This window comes from Trichoderma ghanense (genome assembly GCF_004382785.1).
Source record: "Trichoderma ghanense strain CCMA-1212 chromosome Unknown scaffold_3, whole genome shotgun sequence".
NCBI classification, from domain to species: Eukaryota; Fungi; Ascomycota; class Sordariomycetes; order Hypocreales; family Hypocreaceae; genus Trichoderma; species Trichoderma ghanense.
This window is the reverse complement of record NW_027395666.1, coordinates 726,466-743,607: the sequence shown is the minus strand read 5'-3', so window position 1 is coordinate 743,607 and position 17,142 is coordinate 726,466. Positions and strand designations below refer to the sequence as shown.

Genomic DNA, 17,142 nt, shown 5'->3' with positions numbered 1-17,142 from the left:
GTATCAATGCTCCGTCGAGCCCGCCGATTCGGAGCAGTGGCGAGGAAGGCGGGCCAACCGCTCGCTCGGCTCTGGAGTGCCGGAATGAGGGACGCCTGCGTGGACACGAAACAGTGGTGACGGCTGCAAATTAGGATTCACAATGGCCAAATAGGAGCCCAGCGGAAGGTCGGGCAAATATTGGATATCGGGCATCAGATTGGTGCGCCGTAGCACGGGTGCAAAGGCAGTGCAAGGAATACATGGATAGCACCAGCATGCGGAGTCGAGGATGGAAGTCTAAAAGATCATCATGATCATCGATCAGAAAAGCGGCGTCACGCAAGCGTGCAGTGAGGGATCGGCGATGGTCGGAGGATGATGTTGAGACGCACGCCCACGGATGTTCAGCTAACGTCGGAATTTGACGACTGATGCAATCTGTAAGATGGAGATGCATAGTATATGGCATAGTATATGGCTGCTTACCAGAGCGCTTCGTAGACGAGCTAGGGGAAGATCCGACCTCACCTGGATGGTGTACTTTACTCCCTAGTACTGTAGTACGCGTACGAGTCCAGCTACTGGCTTCAGACAGGTAATACAGGCTGAAAGTGAAAGAGTGGTGCTTCGGCTGGTCGTGTCTGGCCGCGTCGTGTCTTGTCTGTATTGAGGAGGTTTCATCGGCCTTTTCAGCGATAGGTCCATACGGTACTAAACACACCCATGGTCGGCGACATCAGAAGACTCGCGACTGAAGTTGACCGGGGGAGGTGCGATAATACCGTGGGTGGCATGTACCTCTGGCCCGTGCGGATGTATCTCTGACCCCTGCCAGGTACCGCCAAGCGTTGGCCCAGGGGAAATCGGCACGAGTTGCGGGGCGCAATTGGCATGTCTGATTGGCGACCGTCCTCTCTCGGAAGCTCTACCCAGCTTCGTTTTTTCCATTCCTTTTTTTTTTTTCCTTCTCTTGGCGGGCGGAACAGAATGGAAAGCTCCGTCCACAGTAAAGGGAGAAAAGGGAGCCGTTTTCTCGCCGGTGCCCACGATCCGCTTGTGCGGCAAACCGGCTCCATGATACTTACATGATACCTATCCTATTCAGAAGGGTGAGAGGTGAATTGGAGAGGAACCGTGCGTCAGCAGCGCATGGTAATTAAAGTGATGATGCCGGACTGAGAGCCGCGGGAGGCGTCGATGCCGATAATTGCGTAGCCCTGTTCTGGCGACGAGGAAGTCGGTCTTTGCACTCTTACAGACAGCGCAGAACAGGAGCGCGATGCTTGCATAGCTAGCCGTGAAACGCTTCTGCAGTGTTAAAAGGTGAAGTTGTCGCATGACTGCTGTTCCTTTTGTACGATGACACACTGGTGATGTTGAGGGCTGAGTGAGCACCTTGACGGTCGTCTGGTTGCAGCGACAACGGATAGCATGACGACAACCCTACAGAAGATGATTGACTCAGGCCTGTCTCTGCCAAGAGCAACAAACAGAGTCGGAGGGAGGGAGCCGGCGGACGACGAACAGCAAAAGAAGGGCAGCCCGTTGCTTGTGCGCCGTCCGTCCGCTGGTCACCTGCACGATTCACTTGTACGAGGCGGAGAGGGGGTGCCACAGCGAACCTTCTTTTTCATGGTGTTGCCTCGCACACATGCCGCAGCATCGCCATCCTCGCTGCCGAGGTGATGGATGGCCTTTCAGCTCTTCAGCTGAGTCGAGCATCAAGGGTGAGTTGGCTGTGGCAGCAATGGGCTGTCAATGGACGGCAGTCACCTTTCCATTCCCCAACCTCCCAAGCAATGCTTCCGTCCTTATCGTGCCATCATCACATCGTCCCCCCTGAACAAATGAACCCGCTAGCTCGAGTGCCAGCACCTACAAGTACAAAGGCCTCACTAGGCCACGGGCTAAGACTCCCGGCACCTTGGCGCGCAATCCTGGATACGGAATAGGGCCGTGACAGCGACCGCCTCGATTACGACATTGTGCTTTTGGCGGGTGGTGGGTTGGCGATGCTACGAGTAGGAGTATGTACGAGGTGCCCAGGTCAGGACTCTGGGTTGAGTCGCCGCCATGGCAACGCCGGAACGCGTCTCGCGGAAGAAAAGGGCAGCACAGCACAGGGGCATCGCAGAGGACAGGCACCAAGACAGACAAGGCACAGAGAGTCCAGAACCGGTGCTCGACCACGTGGAACAGAGCACGGCAAATGCCGCTGTGTGTTTGCCTGTGTCGATGCCTCTTTTCCATGACATCAAGATGCGTCTGGCGCTCAGTCCTTCTCGTGCACGAAGCGAGGCCTCAGCCACGCGAAGCCACAACAGGTAGCAGGTACTGTTCAGTACAGCATCGTACCTCGTAGCGGTCATCCTTCGTCGAATGTACTTTCGTTGCATGCAGGAGAGGAATCCCATTAAGCGAACGGAAGAGCGGCCAGAGAGTCTCGTCCTGCTCTCTCACCTCCAAAAGGTACCTTCACGCGTTTCCCATACGAAATCAACCCACACCACCATGACAGAAACCCCCGCCCTCTTCTCACCTCTTCCAGCAGCCCCAAAAGGCACCTAAAAGCCCAGCATCCCTGGCAACAGTCGTTGGTCAACACGGACAACGCGGCGTTGGTGGCAGCCATTGAGCCCTGTGATTGGCTGTGCCCTGGCGCATGTCTGGCCCTGGCGGGTCCCGACCTATCAGACAGCTCGGGGCTTGGCGTGCCTGAAGTCACTCGAGGTACTTGGGGTACATGCACGCTGGCCGCGGTACTTTGGGGGGAAGGAAAGGCAGAGACTCGCAAGAGCGCAGGAAAACAAAGGGCAAAGATACAGAGAAGAGGGAAAAATACTCCAGAGGTCGAAGGCCATGCCGGAAATGCCACCCACGTTACTTGGGCTGGCCCCACGCATGCATGTCCCGGATTGTACCGTACAAGTACCTCCTCAAGTGGGCAATCAGAAAAACCGTCGCCGCTTTCCCATGGTCTGTTCGTCGGCCTCGCCCTTGCTCTTGTCGTCGCTTTTCTCTCTTATTTAGGTGACTCGTCCTGACAGCTGGCAAGCCTCTGGCTCTTCCTTTTTTTCTCCCTCCCTTCCCGCCTTCGACCCAGTGAACCGAGACTTGACCGACCGGGCCTGCAGCTTTCTTCTCCTTCTCGCAACTCCATCAGCCTCATCTGCATTCAGCATCAGCATAATAGCCCGTCTTCTCTGACGCCCATCGCCCGCCTCGCGTTTCCCAGCCTCTCCCCCGTTCTTGGACTTTTGCCTCGTCTGCGGTCTTTGTGCCCTTCGTCTTTTTCTTTATCTCTTAACTTGATACCCCAAAACGACTCTCAAGATGCGATCCTCCGCTGTTCTCGTCGCCGTCGCCGCTGCTCTGGTGTCGGCCCAGGTCCCGACCTACAAGAGCTCTCTTAACATGACTATTGATCCCAACTCTGTTGCCCAGCAGCAGCGAGGTAAGACGCGCTCTCACTTTCTGGCTTTGCCCTTTCGCGGCGGAGTGTTTTGGTGCGAAAGTGCGCGAAAGCTCTCGAGCAGAGGTCCAGGCTTTTTTTTTTTTTTTTTGTTGCGATTTCTGCCCAAGAAGCGTTTGCTAATTTTCATTTTTTTTTCTCGCCTCTAGCCGTTTGGTGCCAGGCCCAGACCAACACCTGCCAGGTTCTTTGCGACAACAACGCCGATGACAACGACTGCGACCAGGTGGGTTTGTCCGCAATCGTAGCCGCAGATCGATCTGCTGGTTTGGGCGGAACAGGGAACATGCGCTGATCCATGCTCGTCTTGTCACAGGCTACTCTCAAGTACGACTGCACGTGCGCCTCCAACAGCTCGGCTCCCGGTCTCCAGTACTACACCCAGACGCTGCCCACCTTCATCTGCGAGCAGCTTTACGCCAACTGCATTCAGACCAACGCTGGCAACCAGGACGGCCAGAGTGCTTGCAAGAACAACATCCAGAAGCTGTGCGCCACGCAAAACCCTCCCACGGCCGCCGAGGTTAGCAGCGCCGACGACCAGAGCACCGCGGCCGCCACCACCACCACCAAGGCTGCCTCTACTCACCACGCCGCCACTACCACTGGCGCTCAGACTGCTAGCGGCGCTGCCCAGTCGACCACCTCCAGCGGCTTCGCTGCCGCTACCCTGGGTCCTGCTGGCTCTGGCGCCTTTGCCATCGCTGCTGGTCTCATGGCCTACATGCTCTAGATGAGCTGAGAGGTGTCTCTGAATCCGAGCTGCTGGCTGTTTGGTCTGGCGACCCCAGTCCCCTGGTAATGGTATGCACTCTGTGGAGGAAGAAGAAAGGGCACTGGGCCGATGCTTGGTTGAGGGGCTTCGCTCCTCTGTAAACCCAATTTGTTATCTAGTACACTTTTTTTCTGGTGTCTCCCATCAGAAACCTGATATCACCCCCCCTTAACGAGACCCGAGACGACGAATATGATCGAGGGCTTAATGATGGCTGCGCGTTCTTGTTTTTGTTTTTTTATTCCCCTTATCTGTCTCGACCGCTTTGGTTTTTGTTTTACAAGGAGTGCGCCCTGTGGATAGTGCACTCTGATGCATGCCATTACGGTCACCTTTGCATTTAATCTGTGGAAGGCGTAGCAATGGTCGTCGTGTCGACCCGGGGGGGGAAAGAGCCTTTGTTTTTTTTTTTTTTTTTTTTTTGAGCTTGCTTTGAGATTCCGTATTGACATGGCGGAGGCGAATGGGAGTAGGAAAACTGTCTGAGCAATAGATAATGCGAAAGTCTGGGACCAGTTTGTGTGTGACCTGTATATGTGAACGATGCAATCATAGTTCAAGTACCGAGCTTATACTGACATAATGCGTCAACAGTTGACGGAGTAGGTAGTAGATCACAGATATTGATCGATACACATCAAGTTAATACAAACAATGGAGGACTTTCATGGTAGGCGTTCACACCGTAGTCTCATTCATCCGTCTAACTCGTACCACCCGTGCATAGACACTTCTCGTAGCATCTCCCTCGCCCAAACAAATAATGCAAGCTCTGTGGGAAACCACGTATAAAAGATATAACCCGCATATCCGGGGAATCATATCGACACGCCGTTTCATGCCCTAGCTTCCAAGTACCCAAAGGCATGCCTGTCTGGAACCCGTAAAGCCGTATGATAAAAAATCAGTTCAGGAACTGCTTTTCCGCCCTCTTGCCGCACCCGTTTTGTTGCAGGTTTTTGTGGTGAAAACCTGATGTTGTTGTTGTATGCTGCTTTCTGCCGTCTATAAGGTTTTGATAACGCTCATGACTCATTGGTCTAAATGACCGGAAATCGACGAAAAGAAAAAAAAAAGGAAAGAAAAAGGATGTAGAGAAAATGGAAGAGGAAAGGAAAAGGAAGCGATGATGATAATTTTGATTTTAGTTGTCATTGGCGCCGTTGGTGCCATTGGTAAAGGCGACGGCGAGCTCGAGAGCCTGGAGGACATCGTTCTTGAGGTCCTCGGCGTCCTCGACACCGCAGCTCAGGCGGACGAGGTCGTCAAAGACGCCGACGGCCTCGCGCTGGTCGCGGGGGATGCCGGCGTGGGTCATGCTGCTGGGGACCTCGCAGAGGGACTCGACGCCGCCGAGGGACTCGGCGAGGGTGAAGATCTTTGTGACCTGGCAGAAGCGCTCGGCGGCGGCGTGGCCGCCGCGGATGCGGAAGGAGAGCATGCCGCCGCCCATGCCGTCGCGGTGCTGCTTGAGGGCGATGTGGCGGTGGGGGTGGGAGTCGAGGCCCGGGTAGTTGACGGCGATGACGTGTTGGGAGGCCTCGAGGGCGTGGGCGACGGTGGTGGCGTTCTTGCTGGCCTCGCGGGCGCGCAGGTGCAGCGTCTTGAGGCCGCGGTGGGCGAGCCAGGAGTCGAAGGCGGAGGGGACGGCGCCGATGGCGTTCTGGAGGAAGCTGAGGCGGGCCTTGAGGTTGTCGCTGTTGAAGGCGGCGACGCCCATGACGACGTCGGAGTGGCCGTTGATGTACTTTGTGACGGAGTGGACGACGATGTCGGCGCCCAGCTCGAGCGGGTTCTGGACGTACGGCGACAAAAAGGTGTTGTCGACGACGACGAGCACGCCGTGCTTGTGCGCGACGGAGGCGACGGCGCGGATGTCGACGAGGCGCAGCGTCGGGTTGCTGGGCGTCTCGATCCAGATGAGGCGCGTCTGGTCCGTGATGTGCTCGGCAATGTCCACCTCGATCTCGGGCGTGAAGGTGACGCGCACGCCGTGCGCCTTGGCCACCTGCGTGAAGTAGCGGTGCGTGCCGCCGTAGACGTCCGACACGGAGATGACGTGGCTGCCGGCCGCCAGCGACTGCAGGATCGTCGCCGTCGTCGCGCTGCCCGACGAGAAGGCCAGGGCGTACCGCGCGTGCTCCAGCGCCGCCACGGCCGTCTCGAAGTTGTCGCGGTTGGGGTTGGCCGAGCGCGAGTACTCGTACACGCCGACGGGCTTGCCCACGGCCGACTGGGCAAAGGTGGTCGACAGGGAGATGGCCTCGATGACGGCGCCCGTGGTGGGATCGATGGGCGAGCCGGCGTGCACGGCGAGGGTGCCGAAGGCGTGGACCGGGGTCGGCGGCCGCTGGGGCGTGGTGACGGGGTCAGAGGTCACGGGGGGAGACATTGTGTGGTTTGTTTGATTCCGGAGGAGGATTCTGTAGAGAAAAGGGGGTGGTTTTGGGTTGTCGAAGAAAGGAATTGGGTGAGCGGCGGCGGTGGAAAGAGATCCGGATGTTCTGATCTCTCGTCGCTCTCAAAGCTGGATGTTGGAGGGGCCGGATCTTTTTATGCAGGGTCTGCGTTATCTTATCTGAGGCAGCTCGGAGGAGTGAAGCTCGGGCCTCAGTAAAGACGAGAGTTGACGTCTTGGATCTGATTTGACGAGGGCAAGACAGTCAACGACGGGGTACGAGATCTCTCTCTTTTTTTTTTTTCTTTCAACGAGGAACGAGATCGTGAATAGAGGAGGAGGGCTGTTAGGTGGATAGACAGGTTTCTTATAACAGCAGCTAGGAAAACGTCGGGCGCTCGAAAAAAAAAAAAAAAAAAAAAAAAATTATCGACTCGACAAATCCCCACTTCAGGGACAAAGGCAGGGCAACTCTAAAAATGGTGTCATCCGCCGGCGCTGGTGGGTAATGCGTCAACTGGCTCGTCTCTTGGGCGATTTTTCTGTTAGTCTGTATGGGGATGAGATGAGCAAATTCCAAATGCCGAGAAGGGGGACGCCCTTTTTATGTAATTGATGGGGAAAAGACGAAACAGTGGAAAGGAAGGGGACAAAAAGGGTCTGAAATTGCTGTCCGCCCTTGCAAATCACATCATTCTGCTTGATGAACAGCAAACCCGCTCCATCAGAGACGGCTGTTTCTCCTTGAGTCTGTTTGTAATACAATGATAGGTTACTTGAGTAGTACTGCTAACCATCGCGGCACGGGGGGATCCTGCTGTGGTACCTTTGCCTTTTGTTCCCTTGTCCAATTCGTAATGAATGCTGTACTTGGTAAGCCACAGGCCAATTGCTAATATGACGGCGCGTGTTCGAGATAATTCTGTGTCATGGCGTGCGTTATGCAACGGCCATCGCTGGCCTTCGCAATCAGGCAAAGCCCGACCGACATCCGCACCTCCATCACAGTTTCGCCGGGCGAACGCAAGCAATCGATGCGCTATTCATTCTGCTGGACCTCTATCAAAGGTTGTAGCAGCAGCATGTTAAGGTATTTTCCTTGGGCAACGGCTGGTTGGTACGCAACGTACGTAGGACCGGCACGTTGCGTCGTTGCCGGCGGGATGCGACACAACGCGGTCTGTGCGAGTGCCTACCTACTTTGACTGGAACTCTGTGATACCTCACCCTTTGGCTGCCTTGCGTCGTGGTGTCTGTCTGTTTGCCGCTCCAGGTGGGATTTCTGGGCGATTCCGATCTGTCATTCATCGATGCAGTCTGGGCTGCAATCTCACCGCCCCCCTCCTCGAGAAGTCCGGATTAGATCATGGGCTTTCTCCTGTGGGTGTCCAACCCCCTTCGTGTCTCTGCCCGCTGGCGAATGGACGTTGTCTGAGCTGTCGATCCGGTTCCCGATAGTCGTTTCCATCACGAGGCCGGCTTGCACCGTTCTAGCGCCGTCCGTCCGACACGGCGTTTTCAGCTCGGCGTTTTCTCCGACACGCCGTCAATAGGGCAGCATGAAAGCCATGGAGCGGACTCGGAGTTGTTATCTAGCTGAGGCTTTCTCAGTAGATGGATGAAAACTCCTGCGGCAATGAGTGAAGCCGACCGATTGGCAGTATTTGGAGGGCCTGCAGTCTGGCTTCACAGACCAGTCCTTGGCCGAGCTATCTAGGTATCCCATACTAGCACGACTCAACAACTGCGGCCAGCGCCGGCTCAGAGCTCCTGCACAGCGCAATTCCTTACAAATCATTTCCTGCTGCTCAAGTGCGACCCCTTGGCGTAATGTCCCATGCGGAAAGCGATCAAGTCTAGGCTCCTCCCGACGGGGCTTCCGGTGCGACGATGCTAGTAATGTGTATGTAGGAAAGTTTCACGTGGTTGCTTTGCGCTTTTGACTTACAGGCGTTGGGTGAGACGTGTTTCTCCTGGCTCGAATCTTACCTGGCAGATGGAAGACGAGCATCTCGTTGATAAGCACGTTTGTGCGCCTGCTCCCTCGTAGTCCGCATGCCTCGCCATCGATTAATGTGTGCATCGAGCTCGCAGCTTATCTACTTACTTACCTCAACTTACCTTATCTTGCTCATGCTTATGCGCCGCATCCATCTCGTTGAATCCCACACTACGACCACCTTGGTAGGCATCTCGCATTCCTCAGGTCCTGCAACAGTAGGCCACAGAAGTAGCGAAGCAAGCCTCAATGAGAGATGCTTTTGGGACGACTTTTATCGTTGATATCTTGGTTGTCACTCCTTGCATCAGGTTACCTACTAGGTACCTTATCTCTATAATATTGGTCTACACATTAGTACATGCTCTTCCTCACGAAGACTGGAGCAGCCCCCAATCCATGCATCAGAGACTCAAATCACCCACACAAAACGCTCACAGTGATGCCAATTTCGCTAATCGTCGCTGCAGCTCACTAGCCTTTACTTTATCCCATCTTCTTTCCTTTTTGTCGGGAGCGATATAACAAACATCATCCATGGCCAAAAGAGCGTGTAATTGGATCTGGATAGACAACGTCATCCACTCGATCCCATCTCTGGCTGTTGCCATTTGAAGCAGCAACCCATTGAAATAGCGGCCCGGATGCCGCGGGCTTTTGGCCACTCACGCAGCCTCTCCTGCAGCCCTTCGGAGAAACAAAGAGCCCGACAGGAACCCTTCCGCGTGGCAGTGCCCCCAGCCCGTGCCCCAGCCGCTGCTGACTAACCGCCTGCAGAAAGGCGTCCGTTCCTGTTTTCCAGGCGCCCTCGTACTCGTAAAACCATCGCCTATGCCTGCTAACCTTACCTTTATGCCCATGCAGAAGCAAGGCTCGCCCCTCCAGACGTCGACATCCGTCTGAAGCAGCTATCCACCATTGTTTGAGCCATCCCATACCTCGATTCCCAGCTTCGGCTGCTGCGGCGCTCCAGCTCCAGCTCTTCAACACTGCCGGATGCTGCACAATGCACAGGTGAAGCCCAGCCGCAAAACCACGTCGGAATCCGCGATTTAGCCCCCTTCTATTGATTGGTATACACACCACTTGCAGCGGCCAGGCCAGGCACAGCCAGAACCCGATCTTCTCCAACACAGGCCCGCGTGGCAATGCCGCCTGTGCGTGGCGCATCTAGGACCCTTGCTGCACGCATCATTCCGCGACCTCAACAGTCAATTTCACGACGCTTTCCATATGCCTCCTAGACGGTCGCACAAAAAGTCGCGCGCGGGGTGTCGGCGCTGCAAAAATCGCAAGATAAAGGTGAGAGCAGAGAAGAGAAAAATTGAAGCCGAAGGGGGAGGGAAAAAAAGTCCTTGACAATTTCCCACCGCTTTCGCTCTCCGACTTGCCAAACACGAACCTTCTGCGCCTCGCGAATGCACGAGATCTAGTACTAATGCCACTGCTTTCGCTGTTGAATAGTGTGACGAGGTTCATCCACGATGTGGAAATTGCTCCAAACATGGCGTCATGTGTGATTTCGAGAGCCGTCAAGTGCTCGACGAGCTGCACACGACCTCTACCCCGGCTGTCAAGAGCCCGCAGGCGCCTATATCCGCGCCCTCCTCAGTGAGCCCGGTGTCCAAGACCGCGCCAGCACCTGCAACGACGACGTCGACGACGACGACGACTGCGACGACTGCAGCCTCGTTGACGACAGCCATGCCGGCATATGATGATCGCCGGATATCCCCGCTGCGACTCTCTCCCCCCTCCACCGTCTCAACGCCGTCGCTCACGCTACCGTCGGTCCCCATCATCACGTCCATGACGAGGCAAGGAGACAGGCTCCTGGAGTTCCAGCTGTGGCATCAGTACATCACCAGCACCTCCAAGACTCTGGTCATGAACTCTCCCGCCAGTACAGACATCTGGCAGAAGGACGTCCCGCGCTTCGCCCTTGAGGGCCGGACATACTTGATTGATGCCGTTCTGTCGGTGGCTGCTCTGCATCTGCGCTTTAAGAACCCCGACGACAAGGTCATGATCGAGGCCTCGCATGCCTATTCGGCCTCCACCTTGGCGGAATACTGCCGCTCATTGAATAAGGGCATCACAGCAGAAAACGCAGATGCCTTGTTTCTCACCTCGTGTCTCATTGCCTTTCAGGCGACGGCCTCTCGGCTGTTTGTCAAGGAAGACGGCGACCCGTCAGACCCAGGCGAGCCGCATCGCCGATATGCATTGCCGCTCTCCTGGTTTCACGCTTTCCAAGGCGTCAAGACCATTGTGGCCACCTCCTGGCAGTGGATTCGTAACAGCGCTACCGTCAAGGTTGTTATTGACTCCCAGCCAGGCTTCATGGATCTGAACCCCCTTGGTCCTGATTCCTTCTTTGGCCATCTCCTTGACGGCTTGGATGAGGAGCTGGAGCAAGAAGACGAGGCCCACAGGGCGGCCACCAACCAGGGCTACTTCCATGCCGTCTGCGTCCTCAACTGGGCTCACAAGAACCACTACGCTCCTTCTGCGTTGGCCCTTCCATCGACGGTTTCGCGTCGTTACGTTGAGCTTGTTGAAGCCAAGAGACCTCGTGCGTTAGCCATTCTCGCCTGCTTCTTCGCGCTGCTTAAACGTATGGACAACGTGTGGTGGTTGGATGACGTTGCCCGCCGAGAGGTCATGGGCCTCGTGAGCCTGTTCGAGACTGGCTCGAAGTGGTGGAGGCACCTGGAGTGGCCCGTCCGGATTGCGCTGTGGGACGGAGAAGCTGATGCTATTCCGGCCGAGATATGGGGCGTGGAGCGCAAGGAGAACCCAAGCATGCCGTCCGCAGAGACGATTCTGAACCACATTGACCTGATGGCCAAGATGATGGACAGCACCCAAGGCCCGCAGTCAATAGAGTCGATACCCGTGGTGGGTGATCTGGGTGGCTTGGTTCCCCCGCCCCTCGACTGATCCACGTTCGAGAGCACCCTTTTCAGAAGTGTATGATTACGGCTGGCTTTGAGGCCGTTGGGTTTTGCGTCTATTGTTTCATTATCTCTCCATGTTTTTGAGCCCAGGTTTTGTTAAAAGAAGGCGGCGTTGGTGTTCATGGCAACCACATACAAGATATACCAGCATGTCGATTTTCATTCTTCTCTTCTCTTCTCTTTTCTTTTCTTTTCTTCCCCCCTTTGTTGTTACTCTCTGTTTTTATCCTCCTTGACCCTGACTTTCCTGTTTTATATCTTCATTTTTGTCGAAAGCGTGCAGTGTAGTCGCTCACATATTCTTCTCTATGGGCTTATACGGCGTTGGGATGGGTTGAATGGACAACGACGGCCTGACGATGGGACTAGTGGTAGAAGCTCTCTAGAGTTTCATGTTGAGTGTTGATACGGAGGCGATGTCACGATACATAATACTGTGAGAATTTGTAACGACTTCTTGATGAACATGGCCACCTTTGAAAGAGGATTACACTGCTTGTATCATGTTGGGCCGTGAACGGAGCGTGACTCTCATGGCTAAGGCGATGAATGTGAGCTGACTAGAAATGCCAAAGCCTGTGAACCCAGACGCATTCCACCATCTATTGTGATGTTTCTGACATGAAATCTTTAGGACAGTATACAGCAGTAATCGATAGAGCCGACTATGAAGCCACCCAAGGCGCCAAACTCCAGTTCCAAGCAATTAACCACGCCCACCAGCTTACTCTTCTAACTTGTCTCCCCAGTCTCTGTCATCCAAGTGCTTGCCGGCTTACTTCCTTGCCCTCTTAGGCTCATCCACAATGACATCCTCCAGCTCAACCCCGTCATCACGAGACCTCTTCAAGCCCTTCATCTTCCTCGTCTGCAGCTGACTCAAGTCCTGCTTGCCCAAGTGCACGCGGCCGAGCTTGTCGCCCATCGAGTCCAGGGTCACGTTCTTCTTCGTCCGCTCCTCTGTGCCACGCGGCTTCTTCATGGCCTCCTTGAGCATGGCCTCGTCGGCCTCCTGCATGCGTCCGACCCGGAGGTCCATCCGGGGCCCAATCTCCTCGACCTCGACGCGGGGCAGCTTCTGGCCGCTGCGCTTGGTGCTGATTGTGTAGACGCGCAGGCGGATGGCGGGCTTGGCGTCGCCCTCGCCGGCGGCGTCCTCGGCCGCGACGGAGATGATGTACTGCAGGCCCTCGACGTCGATCTTGTCCGAGGGCTCGCCCTTGAAGAAGTCGAGCAGGATGCTCTTTGCGAGGGTGTACTCGTTGGGCACGGGGCTCTCAAAGGCGCTCCCCGCGAAGAGCAGCATGGGCCGCATGCCGATGGCGAACTTCTTGGTCTTGAACTGCGCGATGGAGCGGTACGTCTCGGGGTCGAGGTGCAGCTCGAGCATGTCGAGCACCTTGTGGCCGAAGGTGCGGATCAGGGTCATGGCGTGCGGGCGCTTCTTCTGCGAGGACCCGAAGACGAAGAGGCTGGCGTCGTTCTTTTCGGAGAAGAACTCGATGGAGGCGGCGTCCTCGAAGGGGTGGATGGGGTTCTTCTTGGTGAACTTCTTGGAGAGGGGCTGGCGCATGGCGAAGAGGTCGTTCATGGCGTCCTGGACGATCTGCGAGCAGTTGTTGCCGCGGAGGAAGAGGCATGTTTTGGGGTTTTCGTTGGCCTTTGGCTCGCGCTTCTCGAGGGCTCGCTTGGAGCGGGCGTTTCTGGGTTTTCTGGGGAGGTTTTGCGTTAGGTTGCTGGAAGATTTGAAAGATTCAGGGAGTTGTGTGGGATGTGGTAGGCACTTACACTTGGCGAAGCATTGTGAATGATTGGCAATGGTTTGTAACTGCACTCCTTAATGTGAGTTTCCACCAACAGGCCGTCGTGATGTCTTTCTCTTCTGAAGCAAAGAACAGAAAAAAAAAGTGTTATCGATAGAGCAGCATCCTTAGACTGCACCGCCACGACCGAACAACAAACAAATTCGTACTCGTATCGTTGCCGCCCACCAGCCACAGCTCCCCCCCATTTGGCCTGCATCGGCATCCCCATAATCACGTGCAGCCCCTGAGGCCTCAGCCCCATCGTGTCTCCGTTCAACAATGAGATGGAAGCTGACCAACTGCTCGGACGGACCGGCGACAGCCTCGGCAGGTGCCTTTCCCCACACAACACAACAAGCAAACCCGCCTCCTCCTGCAGGTGGAAGTGCCTGTGTAAGCGCCTTTGGAACCTCGTTTATTTTTCGTCACGGCCGGAGCCGCTCTGCTGTCCTTGTTCCTTGTTCCTGCATCTTTCCCGCCACGTGTGCGTCTGTCTTCTGTTGGGCCATCGTTGAGCACTGCTTCAGGCTGCCACAGAAGTCCGTTTGATATATCGCCGTCCGTGTGCTTGCCGCTTACATTCGAAACACCCTCTGTCTCCTGCTTCTTCAATTCCTTCTCCTTTTCCTGCCCGCAGAATCACGACGACGACGACGATCGATACCCCGTATACATACATATACCGCATTTCGTTCATCAGTTCTACATCCAACGCCATCATGTCGTTCATGGGAGGTGCAGAGTGCTCCACGGCTGGCAACCCCTTGAGCCAGTTCCAGAAGCACGTCCAAGATGACAAGACACTACAGCGAGACCGCCTCGTCGGTCGGGGGCCCGGTGGCCAGTTGGGCGGCTTTCGTAGCTCGCCTGCGAATGCTCCCCAGGACGAGGTACGTGTCTGACCTACGCCCAGATGTCTGTCTGTTTCCGTTTGCCTCAGAATGCGCATTACTAATGCATATCGCCTGCATGGTGCTGCAGATGGTGAACGGTTTCCTCAACGCCGGCCCAGGTCTTCAACAAGAGTTCCCTACTTTGCAAGGCGCGCCCGGTGCCCAGCTGGGCCCTGCACCAATCGCCAATTCGATGGCGCCGCAATGGGCACAGGACTTCAATTCCCAGGGCGGCATGGAGGTCGTGTATCAGGCGCCGCCCAGGGCTCTCTTCAGCCCTGAAGAGTTTGCCCGCTTCCAAGCAGCCAACCCTGCAGCCGCCGCGGCAATGGCCCCTGAAATGCGCGGTGAAATGCCCGCTGCGATGCCACAGCGGCCGATGATGGGCATGGGCATGGGCATGATGGGCATGCCGATGGGATACGGTCTTGCCAACCAGTCGATGATGCAGCCAATGTACCAGCAGCAGCAACAGCAACAGCCTGCCCAGCAGCAACAGCAGGACCCCAAGGGCAAGGGCAAGATGGTCGAACTGGACGATAGCAAGTGGGAAGAGCATTTTGCCCAACTCGAGCTCCAAGACAAGGAGGAAGCCAAGGAGGCCGAGAAGCAGGCGAACGCTGCCGAGCGAGAGCTGGAGGACATGGACAAAAAGCTCCAGTCGGAAACTAACGAGTTTGGTGACTTCGAATCCATTTGGAAAGGAATCCAGGCTGAGACTGCTGCTGCTAGGTCGATGGTGAACGAGCAACAATACTTTGATCAATTCGATACCGAATGGGGCCAGGACCTCATGCCCGACTTCAACGGAGTCAACGACTGGGGACGATTTGCCGACCCCATTGTCGAGAAGTACATGTTTGAGCAGGAGAATATCTTCCGCGACCAGAAGAATGCGTTCGAGGAGGGTGTCCGGGTCATGAAGGAGGGAGGCAACCTGTCGCTGGCTGCGCTGGCGTTTGAGGCTGCCGTTCAGCAGAATCCGGAGCACGTCGAGGCCTGGGTGTATCTGGGATCCGCTCAAGCCCAGAACGAAAAGGAGACGGCGGCTATCCGCGCGCTGGAGCAGGCCCTAAAGCTTGACCCCAACAACCTCGATGCGATGATGGGACTTGCTGTATCATACACCAACGAAGGCTACGACAGCACGGCGTACCGAACTCTGGAGCGATGGCTTTCTGTCAAGTATCCCAACATTCTGGACCCCACAAACCTTCACCCCGTTGCGGATATGGGATTCACCGATCGACAACAGCTGCACGACAAGGTCACCAACCTCTTTATCAAGGCAGCCCAGCTTAGCCCTGACGGCGAGCACATGGACCCCGACGTCCAGGTCGGACTCGGCGTGCTGTTCTACGGAGCAGAGGAGTACGACAAGGCCGTGGACTGCTTCCAGTCTGCTCTTCACTCTTCCGAGCTGGGCACGACGAACCAGCAGGAACAGCTTCACCTCCTCTGGAACAGGCTTGGCGCCACCCTCGCCAACAGCGGCAGATCGGAAGAGGCGATTGCAGCGTACGAACAGGCCCTTTCTTTGGCTCCCAACTTTGTTCGTGCCCGTTACAACCTGGGCGTGAGCTGCATCAACATCAACTGCCACCAAGAGGCGGCGTCTCACTTCCTCGCTGCTCTCGACATGCACAAGACGATTGAAAAGTCTGGCCGCAGCAAGGCATACGAGATCCTGGGCGACGGAGCCGCCGGCCAAGTCGACCAGGCTCTTGACAGAATGTCTGCCCAGAACCGCAGCAGCACCTTGTATGATACCCTGAGGAGGGTGTTTACGCAAATGGGCCGGAAAGACCTCGCAGACAAGACGGTCCCCGGCGTGGATCCCGACATTTTCAGACCCGAGTTTGAGTTTTAAGGGGCTTCCTGATGAGCAGTAGCCCGTTCTTTGAGCATGAAGACATTTAGCGCAGTCATGACATGGGTCGACACGACCTTGCTTTCCGCGTTTCTTTCTTGGAGTATTCAATACATCTTGTAGTTACGATTGACATTTTCACATATTTGGACAGAATCAGACGACAAAAATGAGTTGAAAGAGAGGGGAATTCTCATTATGAAGGAAGTTCCTCAGGAGTATAATTTATTTAGGATGTAAGCGGGCATGGGATATATGACTTTACACAGAATACATGGAATGAGATTGGTTACTACGATGCTTGAGATGATCTATAAATCAAGGTGACTATAAACTCTGTTTTCTCGAGATGAATCAGATCGATGGTGCTTCAGATGATGATGGACTATGGACTATGGTGAATCATCTTCGACGGGATGGGAACCACAGATGCTGGCCCATACTTCACGAATCAAAAGCTGGGCATTATCCGCCCTTCCATCTCGTCTTGAAATCCCCCCGAGTATTCCGCCTTTCAGGCCTATCGAGTCACGAGAACAGCAGCGGTTGTTGTCCTCGAGAAAGCCTGTACCATCGAGACTGACTGGATGAGATTCATGGGACCCGACTGAAGGGCATGAGGCATTGATCCGACAGACGTAGGATGAGGTAGCAGAATGTCATGCCCTTGCTCACATGACATCCTTGGACAGGACACACAAAATCTCATGCAGCTTCGCATCCTGCCTTGCGTGCGTGTGTCTCAGTTCGACCCATATCAATGACGACTCGTTTCCTTCTTCATCTAGCACTTTGAACACGCTACGTTACATACGAGTTCTCCCTACGTCAGAAGGTTTCACACATTCACATTGCTTCCTCTTCTTCTGCAGCTTTTGCCCAAAGATGCTCATACCATGCATTCGAATCGTGTTCTCAGGATGCCCACTTGGTTACTGTTCTCTACTGGGGTATCGGAATGGCAACTCTTCTTGCCAACGCCTCCCCC

General features: G+C 55.3%; 6 protein-coding genes across 6 annotated transcripts; 4 read left to right on the top strand and 2 right to left on the bottom strand.

Annotated features, from left to right (window-relative positions):
- Positions 1-2,055: 2,055 nt before the first annotated feature.
- Positions 2,056-2,310, top strand: CCMA1212_003552 (uncharacterized protein; the record flags this gene model as incomplete). Its single annotated transcript, XM_073700897.1, has 1 exon — positions 2,056-2,310. One exon carries the CDS (start codon positions 2,056-2,058, stop codon positions 2,308-2,310), a length of 255 nt encoding a protein of 84 aa, XP_073560123.1.
- Positions 2,311-3,315: 1,005 nt separating this feature from the next.
- Positions 3,316-4,187, top strand: CCMA1212_003551 (uncharacterized protein; the record flags this gene model as incomplete). The annotated part of the gene is made up of 3 exons (XM_073700896.1): positions 3,316-3,436; positions 3,604-3,680; positions 3,771-4,187. The coding sequence occupies 3 exons, from the start codon at positions 3,316-3,318 to the stop codon at positions 4,185-4,187; spliced, it is 615 nt and encodes a 204-aa protein (XP_073560124.1).
- Positions 4,188-5,373: 1,186 nt separating this feature from the next.
- Positions 5,374-6,621, bottom strand: CCMA1212_003550 (Cystathionine gamma-lyase; the record flags this gene model as incomplete). Its single annotated transcript, XM_073700895.1, has 1 exon — positions 5,374-6,621. The coding sequence occupies one exon, from the start codon at positions 6,619-6,621 to the stop codon at positions 5,374-5,376; it is 1,248 nt and encodes a 415-aa protein (XP_073560125.1).
- A 3,517-nt stretch (positions 6,622-10,138) lies between these two features.
- CCMA1212_003549 (Sterol uptake control protein 2) lies at positions 10,139-11,569 on the top strand (the record flags this gene model as incomplete). The annotated part of the gene is made up of 1 exon (XM_073700894.1): positions 10,139-11,569. The coding sequence occupies one exon, from the start codon at positions 10,139-10,141 to the stop codon at positions 11,567-11,569; it is 1,431 nt and encodes a 476-aa protein (XP_073560232.1).
- A 792-nt stretch (positions 11,570-12,361) lies between these two features.
- On the bottom strand, positions 12,362-13,388 carry CCMA1212_003548 (Ribosome biogenesis protein RPF2; the record flags this gene model as incomplete). Its single annotated transcript, XM_073700893.1, has 2 exons — positions 12,362-13,298; positions 13,375-13,388. 2 exons carry the CDS (start codon positions 13,386-13,388, stop codon positions 12,362-12,364), a joined length of 951 nt encoding a protein of 316 aa, XP_073560231.1.
- A 722-nt stretch (positions 13,389-14,110) lies between these two features.
- CCMA1212_003547 (Peroxisomal targeting signal receptor) lies at positions 14,111-16,154 on the top strand (the record flags this gene model as incomplete). Its single annotated transcript, XM_073700892.1, has 2 exons — positions 14,111-14,281; positions 14,373-16,154. The coding sequence occupies 2 exons, from the start codon at positions 14,111-14,113 to the stop codon at positions 16,152-16,154; spliced, it is 1,953 nt and encodes a 650-aa protein (XP_073560230.1).
- Between the last annotated feature and the right edge of the window lie 988 nt (positions 16,155-17,142).